This window comes from Gouania willdenowi, chromosome 3, assembly GCF_900634775.1.
Source record: "Gouania willdenowi chromosome 3, fGouWil2.1, whole genome shotgun sequence".
NCBI lineage: Eukaryota > Metazoa > Chordata > Actinopteri > Blenniiformes > Gobiesocidae > Gouania > Gouania willdenowi.
The window spans coordinates 40,786,198-40,812,279 of NC_041046.1; the positions used below are offsets into that span (position 1 = coordinate 40,786,198).

Sequence of the window (26,082 nt, forward strand, 5' to 3'; positions counted from 1 at the left end):
ATACGTGTAACCTGAGGGGGACTTGGAATGGAGGCAGATAAAAATTTACAGCAGCAGCAGTGACATGAGGAAGCTCACTGCAGAAACTGGGAGTAGAAAGTAGTTTGATTAGTTTTGCTGCAGAGGAGTAAACTCAAGCTTAATAAATCAGGTAGTTGGAAAAACTCTAATAATGCAAAACTATTTTATTAATTTGAGTCCAAAAATAGGTGCATATAGCTCAGAATCAGTAGGGGTGTGCATTGCCATGTATCTGACGATACGATACCATTTGGATGTCACGATACGATGTATCCCAATACTAAACAATACGATATGCATCGCGATATATCCTGTGTCTATGTCTGTGATTTATTCGCTAACTTCAGTCACCGGAGCATCAGTTGTGCACTGTTTAAGGGAGCGTAAAAGCCCTGAGGAGAGCTCTTCTTCTCTGTTTTGTTGGCCATGTTTACACCCCTTTAATTCAGAATAGAAATGAAATCCACTTTAAACTGACCTTGTGAACACTTAATTACAAATGAACGAATTAAACTTAAATATTAGGGCTGGGCTTTATGGACCAAAACTCATTTCACAATATTTCTCAAAATGCTGATATACGATATGTATCTCGATAATTTTAATTAAAATGACCAGAAAGACAATTCAAGGTTAAATTTGCTGATGCAAAATGCGACACAGGCACATTTATTTATACTAACGGCTGCACAATATGTGCCACTTTTGGCTTTTTCTCCTCTAAGGGACAACACGTGTGAGTGAGTTCTGTAATGTGGCTTGTTTAGGGAAAGGTCTGGGTTTGGTTGCACTCAGAAATCCATCTAATTTAGCTTTTCATGCTGTTCTAAGAATAGAAAAAGCAGTGTCTCCTAAAACTAGTATTTTGGTACAAATTAAGCTATAAAATATATATATACATATCGATATTGGCAATAATGTCATTTTCTATCGCGCCAAAATAGAAAACTCAATTAATCTTGAATCTCGATATATCTCCCAGCCCTACAAGGGCTTCAGTATTTGTGTTATCATCACCATCCCTACGTCTCTTGACCGTGCCCCAGGAAGGAGACTGCAGCTCTCCTTTTAGCTCCTCCTCCTATGCACCTCCTCGTGTTGTCTTGTCGGGCGCAGGAAGGGACAGGAATGGAGATGTCGATTCCACACCTCCATCACCAGCTTGTTATTCCTCTGAAAGCACAATTAGCACAGAATGGCTGTGCTTTAGCTGAATCCCAACTGCTTTTGCAGGGAATTGGGTCTGTTTGTGTGGATAATAGATGTGAGCAATCATTCTAGTGCTGGAATAAAGGAGCCTCAAACTAAACTGGAACACAGCAAAATAAAAAAAAAAAAGCAAAAGCAAATCTAAACCTAAACGCCAAATTTATATCAGCACTAATAATGATACAGTAGGTCCTAATGTGTGGGCACCACCGTTTTTTGTTGTTGACAAATTGTGATTAAATGCGCAATCCATATCTGATCCGGATGAAACTCTGTGGAGTAATTGAGGAACCAACCCGACATAACGGAGTCAAATTTCATAAAGATCAGTCAATCACAAACCGAGATATGAATTTTTGAAATTTCACCAATAATGACTGATCATTGAAACTGATCCAGAATCAGTCGGGGTCTGCTTTACCATGAATCTGACGATACCATTCACGATTTATGTGCCACCATATGATATAGGCCTATCCCGATCCTAAAAAATGCAATATTTATCACAATATCAATAATTACAAATTTTACTTTTACAAGCACAAAATGGTATGAAATATATATATATATATATTTTATTTATTTTTTTAACTTGTGAGAACAAGTAAATGTAACTAACTATAATTCAAGGACCAATATAAAAAACAAGTGGCATGTTTATCATACTGTCAAATTCCATTTTCCAAAAAAGTTCAAAAATTCTGATTCTGTTAAGTAACCACCAGTGTTGGGCATTTTACTTTAAAAAAGTAATTAGTTACCATTACAAATTACTTCTCCCAAAAAGTAATTGAGTTAGTAACTCAGCTACTATGCTGTAAAAGTAATTAGTTACTAAGGCAAAGTAATTATGAAGTTATTTCTATATTTTGTACTATTGTGTCAGTGTTACTGGTAATTTTGTTGACTAAATATTTTCATCACGAAAAATTAAAATCAATTTTGACATTTTTTGTATCGATAAGATAATCGCGGGGTGAGATATCGCGACATCGCTGAATCAATTTTTTCTTACACCCTTAAAGGGATCCTCCACTGTTTTACAAATGTGGCCTAAAACCTTTGAAATGTCCTTATTAGAAGATCTATGCCTAACAAAACACATCATTTTGCACCATATTCGTTTTATTAACTTTTAAAACTAGGACTACTTTACTCTGTGCGCCGCCATGTTGAAATGACGTCTTTCAGTCCATTGAGTGCTATAGGAGGTGAAGCTTTCAGGGTCATTTAGCAGCTTTTTCTGTCAAAATGACAACTTGTGTTGCTATGGGCCACAGGGGGACGACGGTTCCCACTCTGCTGTTTTGTAGACGGCATGAAGAAGAGAAGAAGAGATTTTTTCAAGTCACGATTTTAATTCATCACCTCTCAGTGAACAAAAGAGTTTTACATCGACTTTTTTTTTTTACTTTTACTGATTTTTAGAGCAACCCAAAGCAGCACAAGTTGTAATTTTGCCTGAAAAAACTGCTAAATTATCCTAAATGCTTCACTTCAATAGAGTAAAGTAGTCCCATTTTTAACAGTTAATAAAACTAATATGGTGCAAAATAATGCGTTTTGTTAAGCATAGATCTTCTAATAATGACATTACAAAGGTTTTAGGCCACATTTATAAAAACAGTGGAGGATCCCTTTAAGAATCAGCATATTGATCTGGATCCCCTCCAGAAATGTAATGGAACCTTACATGGTGTAAAGTCTATCTTTGGTTGAGATTTTGTCAAAAGCTGTGAAGTACTTTTGATGTAATCCTGCTAACAAACACACACACTTTGGTGGAAATATTTCCTGCATGGTGGCGTTATTTATCAATCCTTTTCCCACACGAGGATTGTCTTTCCACTCCACCGACTCTTCCTCCTTCCCACCTGCAGGTGGTGCTTGACGTGGGCTGTGGGACTGGAATACTGTCTATGTTCGCTGCTAGAGCCGGGGCCAAACAGGTCATAGCAGTGGATCAGTCAGAGATCCTGTATCAGGCCATGGACATCATCAGGTGAGTCATCTTTTAGTCTAAAAACTAGCAAAGGCAACAACAGCAGGTTACAGGAAGTCCTCAGACCAATGTGAGCCTCTCAGGACGTCAGAGCAACACTACAGATGTTTAAATAGGGTGACCATACATCTGGTTTACCTGGACATGTCTTGTTTTCACGCCTTTTCCAGAACGTCCGGCCAGATTTTACAAACTCATGTTTCCCAGGGACCCTGAACGCATCTCCAGAACACGTTGATTTAAAAGACCATAACTCCTGTAATATTTGAGAAACTCCAGCAGATTCTGAAAGCTAAGGATTTGCTCTTTATTTATTTCTTTTTTAATGTATTATTATTTATTCATTTTTATTTTTTAAGTGTATTTTTCTCTTTTCAGTAACAAACATGAGAAAACACATTACAGAACGTTCCTTGACAACAAGGCCAAATTTTACAAACTCATGAAAATGTCTGTTTCCCAGAGACCTTGAACGCATCTCAGGAACACGTTAATTTGAATGACTGTAACTCCGCTAATATTTGCTCTATCTGGGAAATTCCACCAGTTTCTGAAAGCTGATGAGTTGCTCTTTTTTACTTTTTATTTATTTTACATTAATTTTCTCTTTTTAGCAACAAACATGCGTCAGTTTGTGACAAAAAGCTGAGAAAAATGGCTTTTTCAGAAAAAATCTATTAGTGACATTGAAGCAATATTTTTGTTCTTTGCCTTAGCAACACCTCAACATTAGTTTCCTTCTATAAAACTACAAAAACAACACTGAGACTGGGCTTTTGATGGCAAAATTATTATTATTTCACCATCTAGTTCAGAATTGAATGGTATTCTTACTGTATTTTGGTCGTCCTCCAAGTCTCTCCCCCGTCATTCTCCCCACACGCAACTTCCTCCTCATCCCGAACATGCCGAGTGTCACCGCTTGCCCTGTTTTTTTTTTATCGTTTTCTTTCACCATCACGACACCACTTAGTTTCACACATGCTCTGGTGGAGTGTGTGCTGCTGTGAGCTGCTGGGAACTTCAGCATCAACTCCGTAGCGCCATTTTCTGTCTCAAAAACTCCTTTCCTCTCCCTCTGAGCTCTGCCCATCACGGTGATCTCTCATCTGCTCTACTGCCACCTACATGTCACCAGTTGGTCACTACATCATGGTACAAGCTCGAGGAGTGCTTCGTCACACTGTCTCCTCGCAACCCCAGCCGAAAAACGTCTTTAGACATCTTTGGCAGTCAATGAGTGAAGTTGCACTGGTATTTTGCTATCGGTAGCCATCTCCTCATGAAGACCTCAGACCTCAACTGTAACTTTGCAGTTAAAGTCTCCATTCCATACACCTCTCTCAGGTTCTGTTTCCACTGTTCTCCAGCTGTTGCCTGTGAATTCCTTCACTTTATTGTCACCATTTTCCTAGCAGTCTTAAGTATGCTGAGGTCGACCCAAGTGTCCTCTATTTTGGAAGTCAAAATATGGTCACCCTATTTTTAAAGGATGTGTACAGCAGAAATAACGGTCTTTGTGACCTCCACTTGCCTTTTATTTGTTGAAGATGGTTGTCTCCAGGAGAGCAAATGCATGCTTTCCTCCTGCGGTCGGACTCTTTCCCCTCTCACCTCGTCTCCCCCTGTGGAAGCATCATTTCTAAAATCATTTCCATTAAAACATAAACATGTAGATGAACCCTGTCAGCGTTGCTTTTATTGTCGCACTCACTGCTACCTGCAATTACTATCACCGGGCGTCCACATAATGCATTTTTGAGTTAGGTGCCTTATGACAGCTATTATAACACTTGTGTAAGACAGTGTCCTATAAGCAAAGCAACAGGGTTCGCTGAAGGAAGGAGACGTTTTAATTTTACAGCCCAGTGATTCGCTGTTGGCACGCAGGCTCGCCAGCGGTGAATATTCAGCTAACGGAGGAGGTTGTAACTGCTGTACCCCTCCGCTCACTTATCACACATGCACAGTTAAAGTAACACACAGACCCACCTTAATGTCAGTTTGAACTCTGTTTGCTAGGATTGGGATGTTGTGGGGTTTTCTTTTGTGTGTTAAGCACTTGCTCTTGTGTCCGATACATGTACTTTCCCTGCTCAACTTCCTCCTATTGAATATATTCTTAATGCTTAATGAGATCCTCCATTGTTTTCACAAATCTGGCCTAAAATCTTTGAAATGTACTTATTAGAGGATTCCTGCCTTACAAAACACACAACACAAAACACCAAAGCGTCAGCTGCACACTTATTAAGGGGGAGTAAAGGTCCCTTAGGAGAGCTCTTCTTCTCTGCTTTACTGGATACGTTTACATCAAATCTTGAATTCGCCTTTAATTCAGAATAAAAATGAAATTGTCTTTAAACTGACTTGTAAACACTTAATTCCGAATAAAAATGGTCATTCCGAATTAAACTTAAATCCAAATTAAGTTATTCTGATTTTAATTCTGAATGGAATAATTCGGCTTTAAATTAATTTTGGTCATTCTGTGCATTTGTCGCAGAGGCGCACTTTCCCAAATTATTTAATTCAAAATAATGAATTCCAAATGAAAAAAACATCATATACACATGGCCATTGTCTACTACAAAACTGCAGAGTTGGAACTGTCACCCACTGCGGTCACAGATTTTTTTGGGTCATGGATTTTATTTATCAAATTTTTCGGTAAACAAAAGGTTTACCTAGACTTTTTTTTTAAACTTTTACTGATTTTTAGAGCAACCCAAAGCAGCACAAGTTGATGATCCTGAATGCTTCACTCCTATAGAACTCAAAGAACTGAAATTGGCGATTGGCGTCATCAATAACGCACAGGCTCAACAACGGTTTTAAAAGTTTATAAGACGAACAGCGCAAAACCGAAAAAGCTGCAGAATGATTAATTAATTAATTAAATTAAATTTTTAAAATATATTTCATTGTATTTATTTTAATTGAAGTTTTTCGAGCGTGAACCCCCACCCTCTGGTCCTGTGGGAAACACTGAGTAGTCATGATGGCTAGTTATCCAGGACCAGTTTGACCTTCTAACCAAAAAAAGCTAAAGCTTTAGATTAAGAAAAGTATTACAATTGTACAGTCATTTTAACTGTATTAAAACATGCTCAGCAATACGTTGCCTGAATGTAAGATAAGGAAATAAATTGAATGCCGGTGTTAATTGAAAACACTGGATTTTAATAATGACGACCCCTCGTACACACTCGGCTACAAAGCTGCACAGATACTGACTCGCTGTCCCCAGAGCCCTGACATTGTCCTCTAAATTACCCCAATAATGAGATTACAGTGGTTCCCTCTTGTGAAAGGTGGGGGGTGAGGGGTGGGGGTGATGCTGGGAGAAGGTGATAGCAGCAGAAAAGCAGCTGAGAGGGGAGAGATGGTTGAAGATTAGGATCACTGACTGCTACAGAAATGCACTCTGCGCGACTGTGAGTAATTGTTGCGTCCTCTGTAACATTGCCTGTCTCGATAATGGAATATTCAATAAGATTGATACTCAGGTTTTTTATTTTTTTTAAGAGAATCATTTAAACCACAGCACTGATTACTTGCATAAATTGTAAAAATGTAAAAATGTATGGATTTTTGGACCTGAGAAACACATTTCTCACATTTTTACAGCCAATGCAGAATTTGGTGTAAAACTCCAACTTAGGGCCCATTGACACTGGAAATCTGTGCCGTGCTGAGCAGGAAAGGCCCCTGTCTGTCAGAGGAGAAAAGAATTACATTTTTTTAGCCTGATTTAAAATAAATAAATAAGAAAAACAAGTTCTTAAAAATAAACTCAAACTAAAATAAATACAATGAAATCTACTTAAATTTGAATTTAAATTACTTAAATGAAATAATAATAATGTTGAATAAATAAATTAAGTAACTTAACTGCCCAACCAGCAGCAGCAGCAGCAGCTCGGCACACATGAAGTGGTTAGCCTGTTGGCTAACACTACCAACAGCATGATTTAATGTTGAGTTTCCTGCTATGTTTATATAGAAACAGGTTCATATAACATGACGTTGAGCTTTTCAAACTTCTGGACTTATTAGCTCACATAACGAAAGAGGTTTACATCGACTTTTACAACTTTTACTGATTTTTAGAGCAGCACAAGTTGTAATTTTGACGAAATGATCCTGAATGCTTCACCTCCTATAGAACTTAATGGACTAAAAGGGGTGATTTGCATCATCAATGAAGTGATTTCAACATGGCGGTGCACAGGTTTTAAAACAGTAAAGTAGTCCCATTTTTAAAAGTTAATAAAACAAATATGGTGCAAAATAATGTGTTTTGTTAGGCATAGATCTTCTAATAATGACATTTCAAAGTTTTTAGGCCATATTTGTAAAAACAGTGGAGGATCACTTTAAGGGTGTAAGAAAAAATTGATTCAGCGATTCTTCTTTGGTTTTATTGGCGAAGGCGATGCATAGCGCCACCAAATGTACAGGAGTTGTAATGATGTGCTACATACACAGAAGATGAACAGTGCCCAAAAAAAATATGTTTATGTGACGGGCCGCAACCAATCAATAAATGTATGGGAAACACTGATTTTTCATACGCATGCACAGATGTGAATATTGTGAAGCTGAAACGTGTTCAGGCTTAAATAAACATCGGCTTCATTCGGGTCAGACAGGTGAGGGCCGTGTTTTTTCAGGCTCGGACCAGGTTGAGTCTTTTTTTGGCCCGTTTAAAACTCTTCTCCCGCCGCCGCTCTTGGTGCAGTCGAGTGTGCGCGCTGAACCAAGAGCGTGACGTCAAAATAAGTGTCAATAAAACAGTCACATAACCCCTATTGTTGTTTTTTTCTCAATAAAGACATATTTTGTTTATTGACACATACAACATTCTTCAAACGATATCTCTGCACAATACTGACTCAGCAGATTCAGATAGAAAACGTCCGATGTGACGTACTTAAAATTACCACGCTCCTTTAAAGGTTCAACAAGCAAAAAAAAATGACAGCATTTCATCAACAAATATTTTTAAGTAATAAATGTTTTTTTTTATAAATAGTGTACATCCAAATTAAAAAAATAATTAAATAATGCAACCCTTTTTCCATGCGGTTTGTGAATGTTTAACTTGGTTTGATGAGAAAAAGAATGAAACCGTGGGAATAATCACTAAAATCTACCCATTACAAATAACTCTGGTCCTTTTTCTCCTGATTACCCCCTATTGTTTAAGCAGAGTATGGAAGCATATACTGTACTTTGCTGTATTAAATTTTAATTCCCTTTTATTTGCATAGATTTTTTAGCTGATTTAGGATAAATCCTTACATCCCCATGGTCCAGTTTTTTCAACAGTTGTATCTTGATCATATGACTTTTGTTTCTTAAAGGGCCAACCACCTGGAGGACAAGATCACTCTGATCAAAGGCAGAATAGAGGACATCAAGCTTCCCGTGGAGAAAGTTGACATCATCATCTCAGAATGGATGGTTAGTCCATTTTTATTTACACACTTGTACAATTAAGTTTAGGTTATTGGGTATTTGTTTCACATCCACGACAAGGCTTTAGACACTCAGCGGTGGATTCACTGTATGTTCTAAGTGTGATTTAAACATGACTCCTCCACACGCTCTTCTGAATATCTAACCAGTAAGAACAGTCTTCCTTTCCCATGATGGCCATTTATCAGAGAGATTCTTATCTACGATACAAGCGGGCAAAGTTGACTGCACCGCTGAATTCATCCCTTATTCATGAGCATACTCATCCCCCCCTCCCCACTCGCTCATCTATCGTGAAACTCCAGGGTCACGAGCTGGGGTCGCCAGGCACAGCCCTTCCGTCCTCTCACAGGGGAAATTGAAAGTTGGTGGCTGACGTGGCGGTGAAATGGTGAAAGATAGAGGGCGTAATCTCTGATGACACCGGCTCAGTGTGTGCTAATAAATCTAAAAAAACCTCCAGTCACTTCCCATCAGGGCAGCACAGGCACACATTCCTCACATTGACTGAGACTTCACTTCAAACGCTGCCCTCCAGTTTTCACGCATAAGAGGGAAATTGACATTTCCCAAAGAAACTGGATTTTTTTAGCACTCGATCAACGTTATAATACTTAGTCATGATGCTTTTTCTGTTGGGTAAGCGTAGACATTCTGGAGATGTTATTGCCACGGTTGAAATTACAGAAATATCAAATCAAGGTCAAAGTAGAATCTGGTTATAATTCATATCTAATAATAATTAAATAAAAATGTAATATTGTTGAAGTTAATACTATTTCACAAAAGGGATCCTCCACCATTTTTTCATATGTGGACTAAAACCTTTAAAATGTACTTATTAGAAGATCTATGCCTAACATAAATGCATTATTTCGCATCATGTTTGGTTTTTTGTTTTACGAAAGAGGATAAAAACAGTTGTGACCCAAAAACAGTTCCAACAGTTCCAACTCTGCAGTTTTGTAGTAGACAATGGTGCAGAGAAGAAGAGCAATGGGATGTTTACAGGCAAATGGCGTGGTGTGACATCATCAATCACATGATTTAAAGACGGTGGAACACAGGCTCTAAAATCAGGCTCTGGATCTTCTAATACGTACATTGGTTTTAGGCCAAACAGTGGAGGATCCCTTTAAGAAAAGTCTAATTTGACTTGTTTGATGCTTATTTTGTTTTAAGATTTTAGTCCAAAAATTTTAACTGAATTTGATTAAACATCTCAGTCTAAGTGACAATAGCTGCTGACCATGGACATTAGCCATCTCTCCTGTTTCTTCCAGAAGAATAATCTCAGAGGCCTTCAAGTGCTTCATTCTGTGGTTTCTGATTCACTACCATTTTAACAACATAACCTACTTCATACTTCTAATTTTGTTGGTTCTCTGGTACAATGTCAATGAAGTTTGATTGACGGTACAAAAAAAAACCCATGAAAAATCTATTTCTGATGATATAATACCAGAAAATAATTATATTATATACAATTTCACCATTATTGTTTCTGAGTTTTAACTTGCCCTCATGTCATAAATAGACTAGATTGATGGTAATAGGCTTGTGATAGTAATACAATATTTTTTGGAAAAAAAAAAACAAAAAAAAATTTTTTTTTTGGGTTAGGGTAACAAAGGGTTAGGGGTTAGGGTAACGAATGACACTTAATGACAGCCTCCATGACACCTTATTCATAGTAATGACAGCTTAATGTCGGCCTTATGTATGAAGCTTCAAGTAAAGTGTTACCGACTTTAACTCTGGACATACTGTACTTGCCTATTTACTCTGGGTCAGAGTTCTTCCACTCAATAGGAGATTGTGTGGATTTTTGTTTTTTAATCTGTTTTTTTTTTTAAAGGCAAGAGCTTGATTGTATTTAAAAAATGCCTTATATGTCAGAACGATATTGATAATAATGATAAACGATGGACGCGGCAAATTTTAGTGAAACTACTGTAGAAAGGCAATTCCAAATTGTGCTTCATGTAAATGACCTTGTATGCATTATTAGGAAGTGAGACGTTTATTAACTGACTATTAAGGATAAAAAGAAACAAAGGATTGTATCGCTAACACGGTGTGGATTAGTCGGACAGAGTAGGTGGATGTTGGTTACAGGAGGAATACACAGAAATGTGTGATGAATGCTGGGTTCCAACGGCCTAATGAGTGTCTACCACTGCCTACCGTGGCAGTGTTTGAGAGAATGCCTTCAGCAGCTCTGCTGTCATTTCATAACTCACACCATTGATCGGTTCTCTATCTCCCTCTGCACGCCAAAGAACAAACAGTCCGCAGCAGATAAGTGGCTAAAGGCGGAGTGGAAAGCTCCGTTTCCCATAGGCTGAGTAGGAACTCTCAGATTCATCACTAATGATGGGTCGACTCGCTGGAAAACGCTTAATGGTGTTGACATGCAGACTTATTCATAGATCATGGAGATGAAAAGGATGCGACCCAGACAAAAATTTAAGCGGGAGACATCATATGGTATATCGTCCTCTAGTTTGAACCCTAGAACAATTAAAATGTTAGCCCAAGTAGTATGAGTTAACCAACATTATTATCCCCCAACACAAAGTGAGCTCCGTCTGTCCATGCATCCGTCCATCCGAGTTAAAGGGGACAGCTTTTCTCTGAAACGTTTAAGATACGATGACCAAATTTGGTTTGTGGCTTCAGTGTATCAATACCTTGATGGAGTTCGAAAATGACAAATGCACAATCATTTTTTTTGGAGTTATTACCCTTGTTAATGTTTTTTACTCTGTTCAAGGTATCTTCAAAAGGGGACAGCTTTTCTTTGAAACCATTTAAGATAGTTAGTGGTTTTATATTCTGATGTGACGGGGGATGTTGATGACTAGGGATGCACCACCGAAATGAAAATTTGTGGCCAAAGCCAAATGAAATATAAACGCTTGTTTTTCACTATTTTTTTTTGATAGTGTATAAATAGCCTAGAATACATTTTTAGACATGTTTTTTTAAAGAAAGTAAATGTTTACTGAATATTATGACTTTTTTTAAAAAATATTCCAGTAGCCTTAGCTTTTCAAAAAAAGCACAATAAAGCTTTTCATTTATATTAGCCCTTCAAATAAAACAAAACATGCATTCCAAAAAAATAAAACTAAAGTGCATTACGGCTAAAACAAACACTGCGGTTTTATATAGAATATATATTATACTTTATTGCCATATATGTAAATACAAACTGCACTACTTTTTTTGCTACCGATTGTGTTGGGAGTCACTGCTTTAAGCCCCGGCCATTGTTTACACACATCTGCTGTTAGCACTCCGTGCTAATGCTACACCAGCCTATAGAGCGAGACCCGGTGTAGTGTAAGGAGGAAACAATGAGGATATTTAGGGATTCGTGGCTCACAGCGCTAACAACGGACTCGATTGCGGAATTGGACGGCTTCCAACTTTTTACGCGGTGACGGACGACGGAGAGTGGTAAGCGGAAAGGGGAGTCTGGCTGTGTTTGTGTACGGAAAGGAGGAGCTGTTGCTCTGCTTCTGCAGCAACGCGCACACACTTTTCCAACTCAAAATCACTGCACGTTGTTTGATCACATTGCATCACACGCTACTATTCGGCCTTGCTTCTAACTCACTAAACCAAAGGCCGAATCTTGCTTTTTTTTTTTGCAATATTCGGCCGAATATATTCGGTGGCGGAATATTCGGTGCATCCCTATTGATGACTGTTTTCTTGTTTATTTATCTTTTGTTTTTGTTTTTCTATTTAGTATTGGGTTAGTTACTTTCAGTGTTATCCATCTGTTTTCTGTGTGTTTAGGTTCCCTTCTGGGTTTACAGCCACTCCCTGTCTCGTCAGTATGTTTACTATTGTTTGGTTAAAAAGCAGGTGGGACGACATCTCGTGCTACCACAAAATGTCGACATGCTAACATTGTTGAAAAACAACATGTCCATATCTTAAATCTGGGCTGTGTTTGATGTTTCAAAAAACTTGTTATGCATGAAATTCATGCACAGAGATAAACATTTGTTTTCAAGAATCTCATAATGACATGATTTGGGTTTAATTTTAGACTGGCATGAATTGTCAGTTTCTGTTTTTGTGCTCCATTTGTAGTGTCATTTGTTGTACAAAAAAGGGTGTTATATTAGTTGAAAAGGTCATATATGTAAGTATGCCCATGAGTTAAAGTTAAATAAGTGTGGGTATAATTATCCAATCAGTGTTTTTTTTTCGTTATTTAAAATGTGCTCTCGTGACGTGAACCCATTATCGTTTCATAAACTCTTACTATCGTCCCACCCCTTGTAAGATAGAATATTTGTGACATGGATATCTACACAAATACTACTCCATGCATTTTTTCTGTTAATTTTGTACGATATAATGTAATTGTTACTTTATCTCTTTAATAGCTGTCAGTTAACAATGACTGAACTAGTAATATTATCCTCATATGAACCTCTTTGCCACATTTAGGAAAGGGGGGGGAGACAATAAATAATGGGATTAGTTGTTTAATGTATTATCTTGAACTGGCAGATCAATTAAAAGTTTCTCATTGCAAAGTAAAAACAACCAGGAAATGGAGTAAAAAGTCGATTAAAAAGCAGTTTGGAAAACTTCACTGGGAGTGAATAATATTGTGTAAGCGTTGCTAGTTTTTCTCGCCGAAAGGACCCTGAACAAAGAAAGTGTCAAGACCTTGGTGCGTTTATATGGTTATACATAACCTTCTGCCCAAAAGAACGTGTCTACCAAACAGTGTTGTGCATAGAAACTTGTATTTATGAGCAGGAAGCTCTAAAAAAAGTCCAAATGGGAGTTCAGAGTAAATGCAGCCCCTCCTCTTTAGCCTCATTATCAGTGCTGGGGGGGAGTCATCAGTCATCCTGTCTTTCAGTCTGACTGATTGTCAGTCACACACACACACAGTGACTGAGATGCACGCACACATCAACAGTACCAGTAATGGTATTAATGAGGATTAATCAACTCCTTTTGATTCTCAGGGACCTTCAAGGGCTTCTTAGGGCCTGTTTACACGTGTTTTTCATGTGAAAGTCAAAAGTTTTGTTATGTTTTTGGCTGTCCGTTTACACGGCAACATCGTTTTGGTGCTCGAAAACTGAACTTTTTTAAAAAACGCGCTCCAGAGTGGATTTGTCTAAAAAATATTCACTAACAGATCCACAACATGTGTTTTTTAGATTTTCACATGCGTTTTTCAGATCCACAAATACAGCCACGATTTTCACATGTATTTTTTTTTTACAATTTCACATGTGTTTTTAAAGGGCTTGTATTAAAAAATGAAAAAATGATAAAAATCTATTTAATCAATGTAAACATTCTGGTTTCAATGATCAATTACACTAAAACTGTTTTAGAAGGTGTCCTATTTTATTTCCTCCTGTCGTACTTGAGGTGCAGCCTGAAAAGTTTATTGGTATGGTGTCTGAATGTGTGTGGTGAGGATTATAAGTTTAATTACGATACACCATCATTTATTTGGCCAAACTGGTGCACTGGGGACCTATGCCATTTTTAATTTGTGTTATATAAAATATAGCATCGCATACATCAAGAGAAGTGTCGTCAAACACATTTTTACCAATAAAAATCCATTAAGATTATGATGAAATGTATTTGTTTAAGTAAGTGTTGTACTATGATCAGCAGGAGACAAGTGAAGGCTGCAGTGATTGTGACATTATTAGATATTCTTGTGTCGGTAAATGGAATCTTCAGCAGATACTTTATTACTGCCCCCTAGTGGATGGTGTGTGTGTGTCTGTGTATGTGTGTGTGTATTTGAGCAAAACTGCGTTACGTTTGTCTCAAAAATCAATTCACACACGAGCCGATCCACAAATGCACTTTGCTCAATCCACAAGCACAATTGAAGATTTACACATGATAATTCATGATGAATACAAACACACGAATGAGAAAATTGAATGTAAATTGTGGATGTATTTGTGGATCTGAAAAACATGTGAAAATCTAAAAAACACAAGTGAAAATCTGAAAAACACAAGTGATGACCTCAAAAATACATGAAAATTGTAAATATGTTTGTGGATTTGAAAAACACGTGAATATTGGGGATCCATTTGTGAATATGTTTGAGACAAATCTCTCCCCATAGTCCTCTGGTACATGAATAAATGTTATAAAATGCATAAAGGACCCTTTGTGGAGCTGTGACATATGTAGAGGCAGGATTGGGCCTTATTCTGATGGCTATGGGCAGCGTCGAGTCTAATTTTTTCTATTTTTGTAGGTCAGATTAAAGCGCTGCTCATGTTCAAAGGAAGTTTGTCTGCCTTTGCTCTTATTTTTGTTCATTGCAAAACCACACCGCCATCTATTGCAGTCGTTTTTTCATGTTTTCAGCGGTCTCATGTAAACAGAGATTGTTTTGAAAACGTTGCCGTGTGAATGCAAAACTTTTTGGAAACACAAGCAAAACTTTGTGTAAACAGGGCCTTATTGTGGTTTCTAGTTTACTACTACTTAACTACTGCAGGTTTTTGCATGGAGGGATTCATAGTACAAGTGGTTTTACATGTTTTTTTAGCTATTTTTTATACTTTCTAAAACTTGCTCATTAATAAATTTATGCTGTTAAATAGAACGTCTGCTTTTGTATTGATGGGATTGGCGGTTTTAATTTTGTCTTACCTCTGGTAAAATGTCAATAAAGTCTGATTGATGGATGCATTTTTTTCTGATGATGCATCCTGCCAACAAATCATTGGGAGTTAAAAAGTGAAAGCCATTATGTAGTAAAAACATAATACTCTACATTCACCCAAAATCCAATGAGGCATTTATTTTGAAGGAGAACACGCAGCACACCACACTCAGTGTATCAATGATGGACAAATCCACATCAAGCCAAACCCATCATGCTACATTGCTCAGATGACTTTGTCCTTATGTGTAAGAGCAGCTTTTTGCTTCCATTTAAACTCCTAATGGTACTATACTTTCTCGGACAAATATCCCGACAAATACCAGCTCACTTACTTTTTTTCAGTATTATAGTGCTTTTTGTGAGTTTGCGGTAATAATTTAGCTGACAAATGCTCATAAGATGGTTTTTAAAAGGATACTCGATCCAAATTACAAAGACAGCTCAACTGAAAGATTGTTATATGGAAAGCTTTACAAGTAGGAATGGGAGGCGATCTAGAAGCTGCTGATGCAATAAAGATCATGTTAAACACACTTGTGGAGGTCGACGTGTTTGACAAACTGTGTCTTCATGATTACTCAAGAAAGTTCTCCATCTTCATAACTCACACTGGTTTGATGAGGGTAAAGGCATCCAATGGTTGCCATGGTAGCGTAGACTTCTCTTTTAATCATGTAAACACATTGAAATGCCTTGTGTATGAAACGCACTATACAAATATATTTGCTTTGTCTTTCCCGTTAAGTGCAAACTCAAAATCTGTCCACTGTAATGTTCCTGGACTTCTTAGAAATTACGTCAAAACATCAAAGTAACTTGACGACATGTAAATTAGTGGTAAGATGTTGGATTGAAGTCCTTTTTTTTCCATAAACTTTCTGTGGGAGTTGAAATATGAAGATATGCGAATGCTGATTGGCTGAAATCTCCAAAATGGCGATGCCCACATATATCACACATTACATGTTTTTCACATTATGAGTATTACATATATTTAAAGCTAAAAGTTGATGTTACTAATTCTAAAAACATTTCGGACACAGATTTGTTACAAAGCTTTATTAATCAGTTTTTATCATCACGGTCTTATTTTTACCACCTGTGGAATATTTCTAGAATACACGCTGTTTAAACTTTTAAAGACACAGTAACAATTTTACATGCTTTTATCTCTTCTCGTTTAGATTAATGTAACAGCCTTTTTACCTGCATGAACCAAAATTCTATAAATCGAACGCAAATTGTCCAGAACTCAGCTGCCAGGCTTTTAACAAGAAACACAAAATGTGAACATATTACCCGTTGTAGCATTATTTTTACACTGGCTCCCAGTGTGTTTTAGGATTGATTTTAAGATTTTATTGATAACTTTTATGGTCCTAAATGGCCTTGCCACGACTTACCGCACAGAACTTTTCGTACCATATACACCAACATGTACCTTAAAGGTCCTTGGGCAAAGGTCTGCTTTTCAGTCCGGGCCCCAACACTCTGGAAGAATGTCTATGGAGATCAGATCTGCTGACTCTGACAAATTTTCTTTAATAGTGAGTCGATGATCTCTCTTCAACTAACAGGTCAACTACTGTCTGCATACACAATCAAAACACAAGGGAGGCGGGCCCGACTGACCGTTTGTTGATTTTGATGCTGTGGCACTTGTGGCCACTAGGGGGCGCTTGACGTGAAAGTTACAGGTCTAGCGCCCCTAGTGGCCAAAAATTACACAGCGTTGCTTTCATTTACCATAACATCACACAATCATGGCAGCGGAACTAACTACAACATGGTTGCAGCGAGACTGCAGATGCGCTCCTTGCTTATAGCAACTTTTAACAACACGAGGAAATAAACAACAAAGATTGTTCTTAATGGTTTTTATTTTTTATATTTTTGTTTTATAGATTTCTGGCTATCATCTTGTTTGTTTTGAGTGATTTTTGTCTGTTTTTGTGTGTGTATTTTACTGTCATTTTGTGTATTTTTGTGTGTTTTCTTTGGGGGCTGCGAGTTTCACGTCTGCACTAGACACTGGAAAAATTGACCCTAACCCTATGTAATTGATGTGACTTTTTCTCTCCCAATTGTGTTTTAATTTCAAATGGCATTAAAAACTCTTGAATTTAATTTGACTGAAGCTGTAGGAACCCTGAAGTAACTTCTAACTTGTTTTTATGTTTCCTAAACTGTTTTAATCTTTGGCCAAGACTCTATATCTAATGTATAGCTGCCTTTGGAAAGCACTTTGTAACGTGCTCTATAAATCAAGTTTATTATTATTATCAATGTTTATGTTGAACATAAAGAAGGCTTCTCAGGCAACAAATGTAACATGTTTTATAACGTGTTTTTCCAACCAGTGGTGGTAGATTCTACCAGTTTAACTTCAAACTGTGCCTTCTTAATGTTTCTTTGTTCTTTCACCACTAAACTAGGTTTAGGAGTTATTATATAACAGTAATGTATTCATGTCCTCCACTGAAACTAGCAGCTCCACAACGTAAGAGCTGACACGCTAATATCTATTACAGCAAAGCGTGTGTGAAATGTTTATGCTAATTCGGTGTCGTCCCAGCGTAGCAGAGGCTTGCTGACGTAGAGCCGCAGCCTTCAGCCTTCACTGGGTTTGTAGCTGTTCCCATCCATTCAGCGGCACACGCCGTCAAGCATGTGTGCAATCTCCCTTTATTTTGCCTCGGCCCCTCCTGGGGCTGGAAGTGATGATGATCTGCAGTAATTGAGGAAGCCGTGGCTTGAATGCAGAAATAGAGGGAGGCTGTATCAGGGGAGGGGGGGGAGAGCGTAAACTGCTGATGCAGATTTTTTTGTACCAGAATGCCTCTTGGTACCTGTAATTGACAGCTGCTCAGTCTCCCATTGGTTGACACGCACACAAATTTGTAGAGCGGCAAGTTGTATTTTTAGTTTGCCTCCAGCATTTAAAAGACAAGGAAGCATTACAACAGTTAATTGGCTTCCCCCCCCCCCTTACTTTGCAAATAGTAGCGTATCAGCTGATTATGACAACGAAAAAAAACCCCCAAAAGTTGTGAACAGAACTAACACAGACACCCGTGTGTTTGCCAGTGTGCATCAGGGTGTATGCAGATGTGTATGCAACTTCAGGCCACTCAGGGGAATGTGCTTTATATGCTAATGTTGTTAATGTGCATAAGCTGCTGTGGCCCATTCTCATTAGGTTTTCATTAGTTCTTTTTTATGGAAAAGCACAGTGACTATACTGCAGTGCCTGGCAGCACCTCTGCCTGTCGTGTCACTGAGGCCTGCAGACGCACCAATCGATGGGTGGGAACCTTATCGAAAAGCTTGGGAGTCGCTCTGACATTGAGATTTAATCTTGTTTACTTTTAGGTGAGTAAATTAAGATAAAGTGAGTGTAAAGGGAGGGAATGGAAAGTTTATACCTTAGTATCACAACATAGACAGATTGAGCACTATTTAAAGATGCTGGACACTTTGTATCAGATACAGCCAGTGTTGGCCTCATAGATCAATAAATGGAAAATATGTAAAATGTTGAAAATGCTGCTTAAAAGTTTGTTTTTATCTCCACCGTAAACATTTGTTGACTTTTTTGCGCACTGCATTGCGGGCTGTGTTGTCCCGTAGTGTTGTAATCAAGACCATACGATCCAAAACTTTTGGAAGTCGAGACCAAGTCAAGACCAAGACGAGCCAAGACCATAAAAAACTATTTTACAAATCATGACAAGGTTGAACAGTTTAAAATAATTCTCTCTAAAATTTTAGTTTCCTTTTGAATACATATGACAGACAAAAACAAGGTGTCTACAACCTTTTCAAAGCACAACATTAAACATATCAAACCCTGACAATTTTTAAAACTAAATTCTTACAAAAAACAAATATTTATCTATTTAAAAGCCACTCACGAGTCAAAAATTATTTTAGATTTCCAACCAGACAGAACGATCAGTGAGCTAACACTTAATGTTTGAAGGCAAATTACTACATGAATGAATCTGGAATATTTAAACTCAACATCCCACAATGCAAAACAATTGAGCAAATTATCTTTAATTTATCAATCTATGTGGCCCACACTATGGATTTAACTGTTTTTTTGTGTCAAGCAGCTTTAAATGTGTTTATTTCCTGCACATTTTGACTCACTCGTGCAGATTCATAAACAGTATTTGTAAGGAATAAACAAGTTTTTACTGGTATTTAAATAAAAACTTTAGATTAGGAATTCTTTATTATTAATAATAATAATAATAATAATAATAATAATAATAATAATACTACTAATGGCTTAGATTTATAGATTGCTTTTTTTCAAGGAGACTCAAAGCGTGTACAGAAACTATTAAAGCATGTCTGTGATTGTTCATCCCACTGTTTTCCTGTGATGGCCTGGCAACCTGTCAAGGATGTTCCTATAGACCACATGTGTCAAACTCATGGCCCGGTGGCTAAATCGGCCCTTCAGAGCATCCGATCCAACCCTCAGGGAAGTGAAAATTACAGAGAAACGATGAAGCTTTGTGTAAATTATTCAGTTGTAAATTGATTAAAGAACTCATTTTTCCAAAATTCTGCAATTTTTCCTCAAATTATTACACAAAATCTCCCCAAATTAAATACATTTTGGTCAAAAAAATAAATAAATCAAAGGACATTTAAGTATCTGTCACTTATTGCTGAGATATTGTTGACGCCTTGACTGGAAGTGCAAACTTGAAAACAATAATGTTGACAGTGGTCTAGGTTACATGATGACCTTGAGTCTTGGCTGGAGTCCGGGCGGACATTCTGGATTATGTCGTCATTGCCGTAAATCGCAATGTTTACAAGAAAGAGGAATTATCTATATTAGAATTAAAATTGGAATAAACCAGCCACCTAATTCAGAATTAAGTTTAATTCAGAATTAAATTAGCATTAGGAATTAAGTGTTTACAAGGTTGGTTTAAAGAAGAATGAACTTTTATTCTGCTTTAAAGAGGAAATAAAGCTCCCATGTTTAACTAGGAGATTCCCATTGACATTAAACGCTTCTTTTAAAAAGTCCAGCCAAGAAGTTCAACACAGTTACAACACACAAACAAAATGAAAACAAATGTAAAATATAATGAAGAATCAATGCTTGTGAAAAACAAGTCACATTATTGAGGCAGACTCAATGCTATTAGTTTGGTTTTAAACGCATTTAAGAATGAGAACTCAGACAGTTTCCGGTGTCTTTGCAACATGTTTGAAGCCAAAAAAGCTGAGTAGACAAAGGCTTTCTTTCCTGCCTCTGTGCAGGCATAAGGAACAGAGAGTAACTGCTGATCATTTGATGGTAAAGAGTAATAGTCAACACTTCTCTGTGTGATTAAAGTACAAATGTATGGAGGCAGTAATCCAAGCATGGCCTTGTAAATAATAGTGTACCAATGCCCCTGCCTCTGAGTGGACAGAGAAGGCCATCCCACTCATGAGTTTAGTTCACGGTGTTGCGTCAAAGCTCTGCAGTTGGTAATAAAACTCTGAGAAGCATAATAAACAGTATCAACCATTTAAAGACATGAAGAAGAAGCATTCTCCTTAATCAGAATATAAACCGCACACCCCGCACACTACAGTCTTTGAGCTTTACAACAGTGTCAAACATTCTGATTGGTCAAAGCATTGCTGAACTAGATCCATGCGTAACGGCATCAAAAAGTGGAACCAAAAATAGCATTACGCATGGTGCTGCAAAGACCTGAATAAAAATGGACATGTGTTTATTTCAAGCCAAATTGCAACATCTAGTGGTCAAACATAAGACTAATAATGATTGGAATCAAATTGACTGACTTATTACAGTTGCAAACTTGTGGAAAACTTTGGGCACAGTTGTGGCAAAGTGGCCTTCTGCCTGAACTTTTTTTTGTACAAAAACATGTGTATCTTATTGTTTATTATTATCACCAGAATTGCTGCAGTTGATGTCCATACATTAGTTCAATTGATTCTGCTTTTTTAGCCTTCGCTATAGAGAATTGTCTTTATATTTAATGTAAATCTCTAGTTTTTTTTTTTTGGGGCGTACTACAGTTTTCTTAAAACATGATTTATTGTCACCCAGTATCATATATTTACAGGTTCCTACTTCAATCTGGACAAAGATTAGTTTATTTTTAACTAATTTATATTTGTTATGTGATTTTTAGCGAAAAGTGGCTGGAGCTTGAGAGGTTAACAGAACAAAGAGATGTCATCTTCAGAATGTCCCCCAAATGTTCTTCAGTTATTTAAGAGTGAAACTAAAGCTTCAAACCTGTCGTGACTTCTCAGATCATTACGATCTCGAAGTTTATATTGTGCGGTTGGTTTTATTTGTTTTAGAGCTTTCAGTGTTTGTGACCGTTAACATTGCAGGTGTGTAAATTATGGGGATGTGTTGTGGGGACATCGATGAAGGGAAGGGGGGTGGGAGAATGTGGGCACAGTAATCCTGGACTGGTGTTGATGGTTAAAGTAAGGGTGTGACTCTGATTTCCTCTTTCCTTCAAGTGAATCAGTGTGCCGTGAAATTGGGCTCTAAATTACGAGGCCGGTGTTGTGGGGATGAGTGCTGCGCTGATAAGGACACTGAGTAGACCACAACAGTCAGCAGCACTCAGACCATCCACGGGCCCTGACTTTGGTTTCAGACCAGTCCAGTGTTTATAAACCCAGGGGATGTTTCCCTTATCTCTTTGTGGAGGTTGAGACAGTTGTATCGGCTTCATCGTTGTCATCTTTATCAGCCCCGGCCCCTGACAGAGATGGCGACGATTTGGGTTTTCAGTTATAAATCAGAACCTTGTCGTGTGTTTGGCGAGCTTTGCTGCTCTCGCTCTGATAAGTGCTTGTCTTTATTTGAATAATACGCTTCTTATCTGGGTGAGCTACTGTTCCGCAGGCCCCTGCATTCCCTCAATATTGCTCTCACCCTCCTTTCCTCTTTGTCTTTAATCATACACCATATCCCATATACATCCCCTCATTCAGCCTTTATCTGCTGCGTTGGCCCTCACCTCACCTTGTCCCTCTGTCCTCCCACGAGAGAGAAAGTAAAGATACGGGAAGCCAAAATAACCCGGAACGCTGTCTGTCCTGTGCACAGCTGGAAGTATCTTTCACTGATTCCTTCTGTTCTTGTTAGTGATGCAGAACAATCAATGTCAAAGGGAAATATTTGCCTTGTTAGAGCCGGATATGTAACAATGACCCAAAATTTAACAAGATACAAACTATTATAAAGAAAAATGTAGTTTAAAAAATGTAAAAAAACCTAAAATGTTACAGCTGGTCAATAATGTAACAAGATGTTGAGCCTCAAACGTGAACAGTTTTGTTCAAGATGTCAAAACTTGTTTTTACAAGTTGTTTTTAGATTTTTACATTACCAAAATGTTACAAGTTGTTACATTTAAGTTATTTCAATTCGGGTCTTGTTACATTTCAGATCATTGTTACATTTCGGGCTCTACTATTTTCTCTTCTTATATTTTAATTCACTTTGATTTACAAATTAAAGAAATAGATAAATCATGTCTTGTCTCTAACTTGAATGGATCGTTCACCTTACTGTAATCTAAATAAATTATCCGTTGAAACCAGTTTTTCTTAAAAGCGATATATTGACTAGGGCTGGGCGATAACGACCAAAACTCATATCTCAATATTTTTTACTCAAAATGACTATATGCATTATAAATCTTGATATTTTTAATTTAATTAAAGCCCAGAAAAACAATTCTGCATTGGATTGAAGAAACACCATCTGCATTAATGGTGCAACTTGATCACATTCTCCAGAGTTAAACTTTCTGCACAATATGTGCCACTTTTGGCTCTTTCTCCTTTAAGGGACAGCACGTGTGAGTGAGTTTTGGATTGTGGCTTGTTTAGAGGTAGGTATGGGTTCAGAAAAGACGCACTCAGCAATTCATCTGACAATTAGCAAAAGCAGCGACCACTAAAACGCATATTTTAAGACAAAATAGGCCATAAAATATTTTTTTATATCACCAAAATAGAAAACTCGATATATCTTGAATCTCAATATATTGCCCAGAATTCATGCAAAAACAAAGGAATAAAGATGTAGCAATACACTCAGTTGAGTATTTAGTCAACAAAAGCAATGTTAAATTTAATGAACTAAAACTCAAATAGCACTAAAAAGAAAAAAAATAATTGGTTAAAAAAAAAGACTAAAATGACTGAAACGAAGGCAAAGTCAAAGGTTGTGGTCAAAACAATCACTGATTGTGTCCTTTAAATTCTAATGTATAAATAGTAATTGCTATTTCTTGTGCCTGAGGCAGTTAGTCCTGTTGTTGAAACGTAAAAGGACTTTCATGGGTCGTCAGTTACAGTCAAACATCCAACAACTGATTTCCCTCCACCTTTTTATGCCCTCCTATATGTCTGATTTCCCCCCCAAATATTATATACACACACATACATACATACATACACACACAGCTTGTTGCAGCATCGACTGTTGTGATTGGCTGAGCCTCTGGGCCTGTGGGGTGGGGAATAGAAAAAGCCATTCGTCAGCAGTATCTGCCACTCATGTTGAGACCAACAAGATGTGGCGAAAACTCAATTTCAGCATTAATGGAATAATACCACGGTTAATGTGTCGTCTACTGGAGCAGAACACGAGGTCGGCCCAGGGTCAAACCAAACTCTGGGATTGTTGGCGGTAGACCACGTGGATGCAGCTTGTGAATGACTCCTATTTACACACTTATATACTGTAGGATATAAAAAACATCAAGTTCCTCTTACTCCTGTAATCTAAGTGCTTGTTTTTGTTGTTTCTTTAAACTGATACACATTTTGTTGTTGTTTATACAGGGTTACTTCCTGCTGTTTGAATCCATGTTTGACTCAGTCTTGTACGCCAGAGACCTGTACTTAGCTGCTGGAGGCTCAGGTGGGTCACACTCTCCGTCTTGTTGGATCTTTACTCAAAAGTTCTTGTCCAGTAATAACAAATGGTTCTATATGATTACATTTAAGGTGATCAGCATTGGATCAGGAATAAAGATCAGGGTTGCACGGCTGATCTAAGGTTATTTAAATAGTGCTGATAATGATAACCACAAAAATAGTGAAGGCTTAATGTTTATGTTCATATGTGTGAATAAACATTTTTTTAATTATCATTACATTTCTTCAAAAAAAAAAAAAAAAAAAGAAAAACTCATATTTTGCACAAATAATGCACAGAAGCACTTTATGAATACGCAAATTCGACATTTTGCTGATTTTTACCAAGTGGAGTTTGTTATAGAGCAGGATCTGCTTCTCTGATCCACTCTAGAGTTCGATTGCATGTGCATGTCATGATTCATTATGTCTCGATATATCCCTATTGGGGCTGGGAAATACATCAAGATTCAAGGTATATTGAGTTTTCTATTTTTGCGATATGGAAAATTATAATATTGCCTATATATATTTATTTTTCTATATCTTAAAATACTCGTTTTAGCCGTCGCTGCTTTCACAACTTTTCAGAACAGCATGAAAAACAGAGTTAGATGGATTACTGAGTGTGTCATAACCTAGACTTTCCCCTAAACAAGCCACAGTACAGAGCTCACTCACATGTGCTGTCCCTTAGAGAATAAAGAGTCAAAAGTAGAACACTTTTGCAGCCTTTTGTTAATAAATGTGTCTGCGTGGCATTTTGCATAAGCAGATTTAACCCAGTCAGACTTTATTTGAATTAAAAATATTAAGATTTATATTGTACATCGACATTTTGAGAAAAAATATCGAGATATGAGTTTTGGTCCATATTGCCCAGCCCTTATCTTCATATACATAATGATATATATCGTGATATCAATAATTACTAATGGTATGAAATGCAATTCATTTAATTTTTTTTAAACATGCAAAAACAAGTAAATAACTGTAATTCCAGTACCACTATCAAAAACAAGTGGTATGTTTATCAAACTGTCAAATTACGTTTTTCAAAAAAGTTTTTGCTTCTACAACAGATTCTGATTCTGTTAAGTTCTTAAATTCTTTTTAAAAAATGTATGTATGTTATGAAAATAAAGTGCAGTCAACTTGGGAATGAGGTAGATTAACAAGGTCTGATGTGGTTCACTGACACCTAGTGACTGGGCGTTTACGTGCTATGCAGATCTTAGCGCAATTAAATGTTTTTTTTGTTATAAAACATAATTAGAAATATTGATTTTGACATATTTTTGGATCGATACGATAATTAAATTTTTTTCTTCGTACAGCCTTAGTTCACACAGGGCCAAAAAAAGCAAATCAGAATGAATCTTAGAACAGTTTAAGTGAGCAAACATTCGCTGGTGTAAAAACTTTATCAGTTTTTGTTTTTGTTGCTAAAAAATGTTTGGTCGACTTGTTTGCTCAGTGAACATGATTTCCTCGCGATCCAATTTCATGACAGAGAGATGGTAATCAAACAGAAGCTCTGCAATCAATAAAATAGACATTAAAATTAGAGCATTTGGACCATTCGTTAAATGGGCAGGTTGTCATGCATGGTTGAAAGCACCACAGTCCGTAGCTTGTGTCAGCGCTACGAGTGTGTTTACTGTTTGTTTGGAGTTAAACACGCCCCTCGGTGTTGTTGTTACGCTGCTAAAGCAACACAAAC

The 26,082-nt window shown here is 37.3% G+C and overlaps 1 protein-coding gene across 1 annotated transcript in view; it reads left to right on the forward strand.

Annotated features, from left to right (window-relative positions):
* LOC114456660 (protein arginine N-methyltransferase 3-like) overlaps nt 1–26,082 on the forward strand; it is a 75,068-nt gene that overhangs the window by 9,878 nt on the left and 39,108 nt on the right. Inside the window, exons 9-11 of the mRNA XM_028438583.1 lie at nt 3,111–3,232; nt 8,602–8,701; nt 24,285–24,363. Of these exons, the coding sequence (XP_028294384.1) occupies nt 3,111–3,232; nt 8,602–8,701; nt 24,285–24,363 (301 nt within the window). The remainder of the gene's footprint in view (nt 1–3,110; nt 3,233–8,601; nt 8,702–24,284; nt 24,364–26,082) is intronic.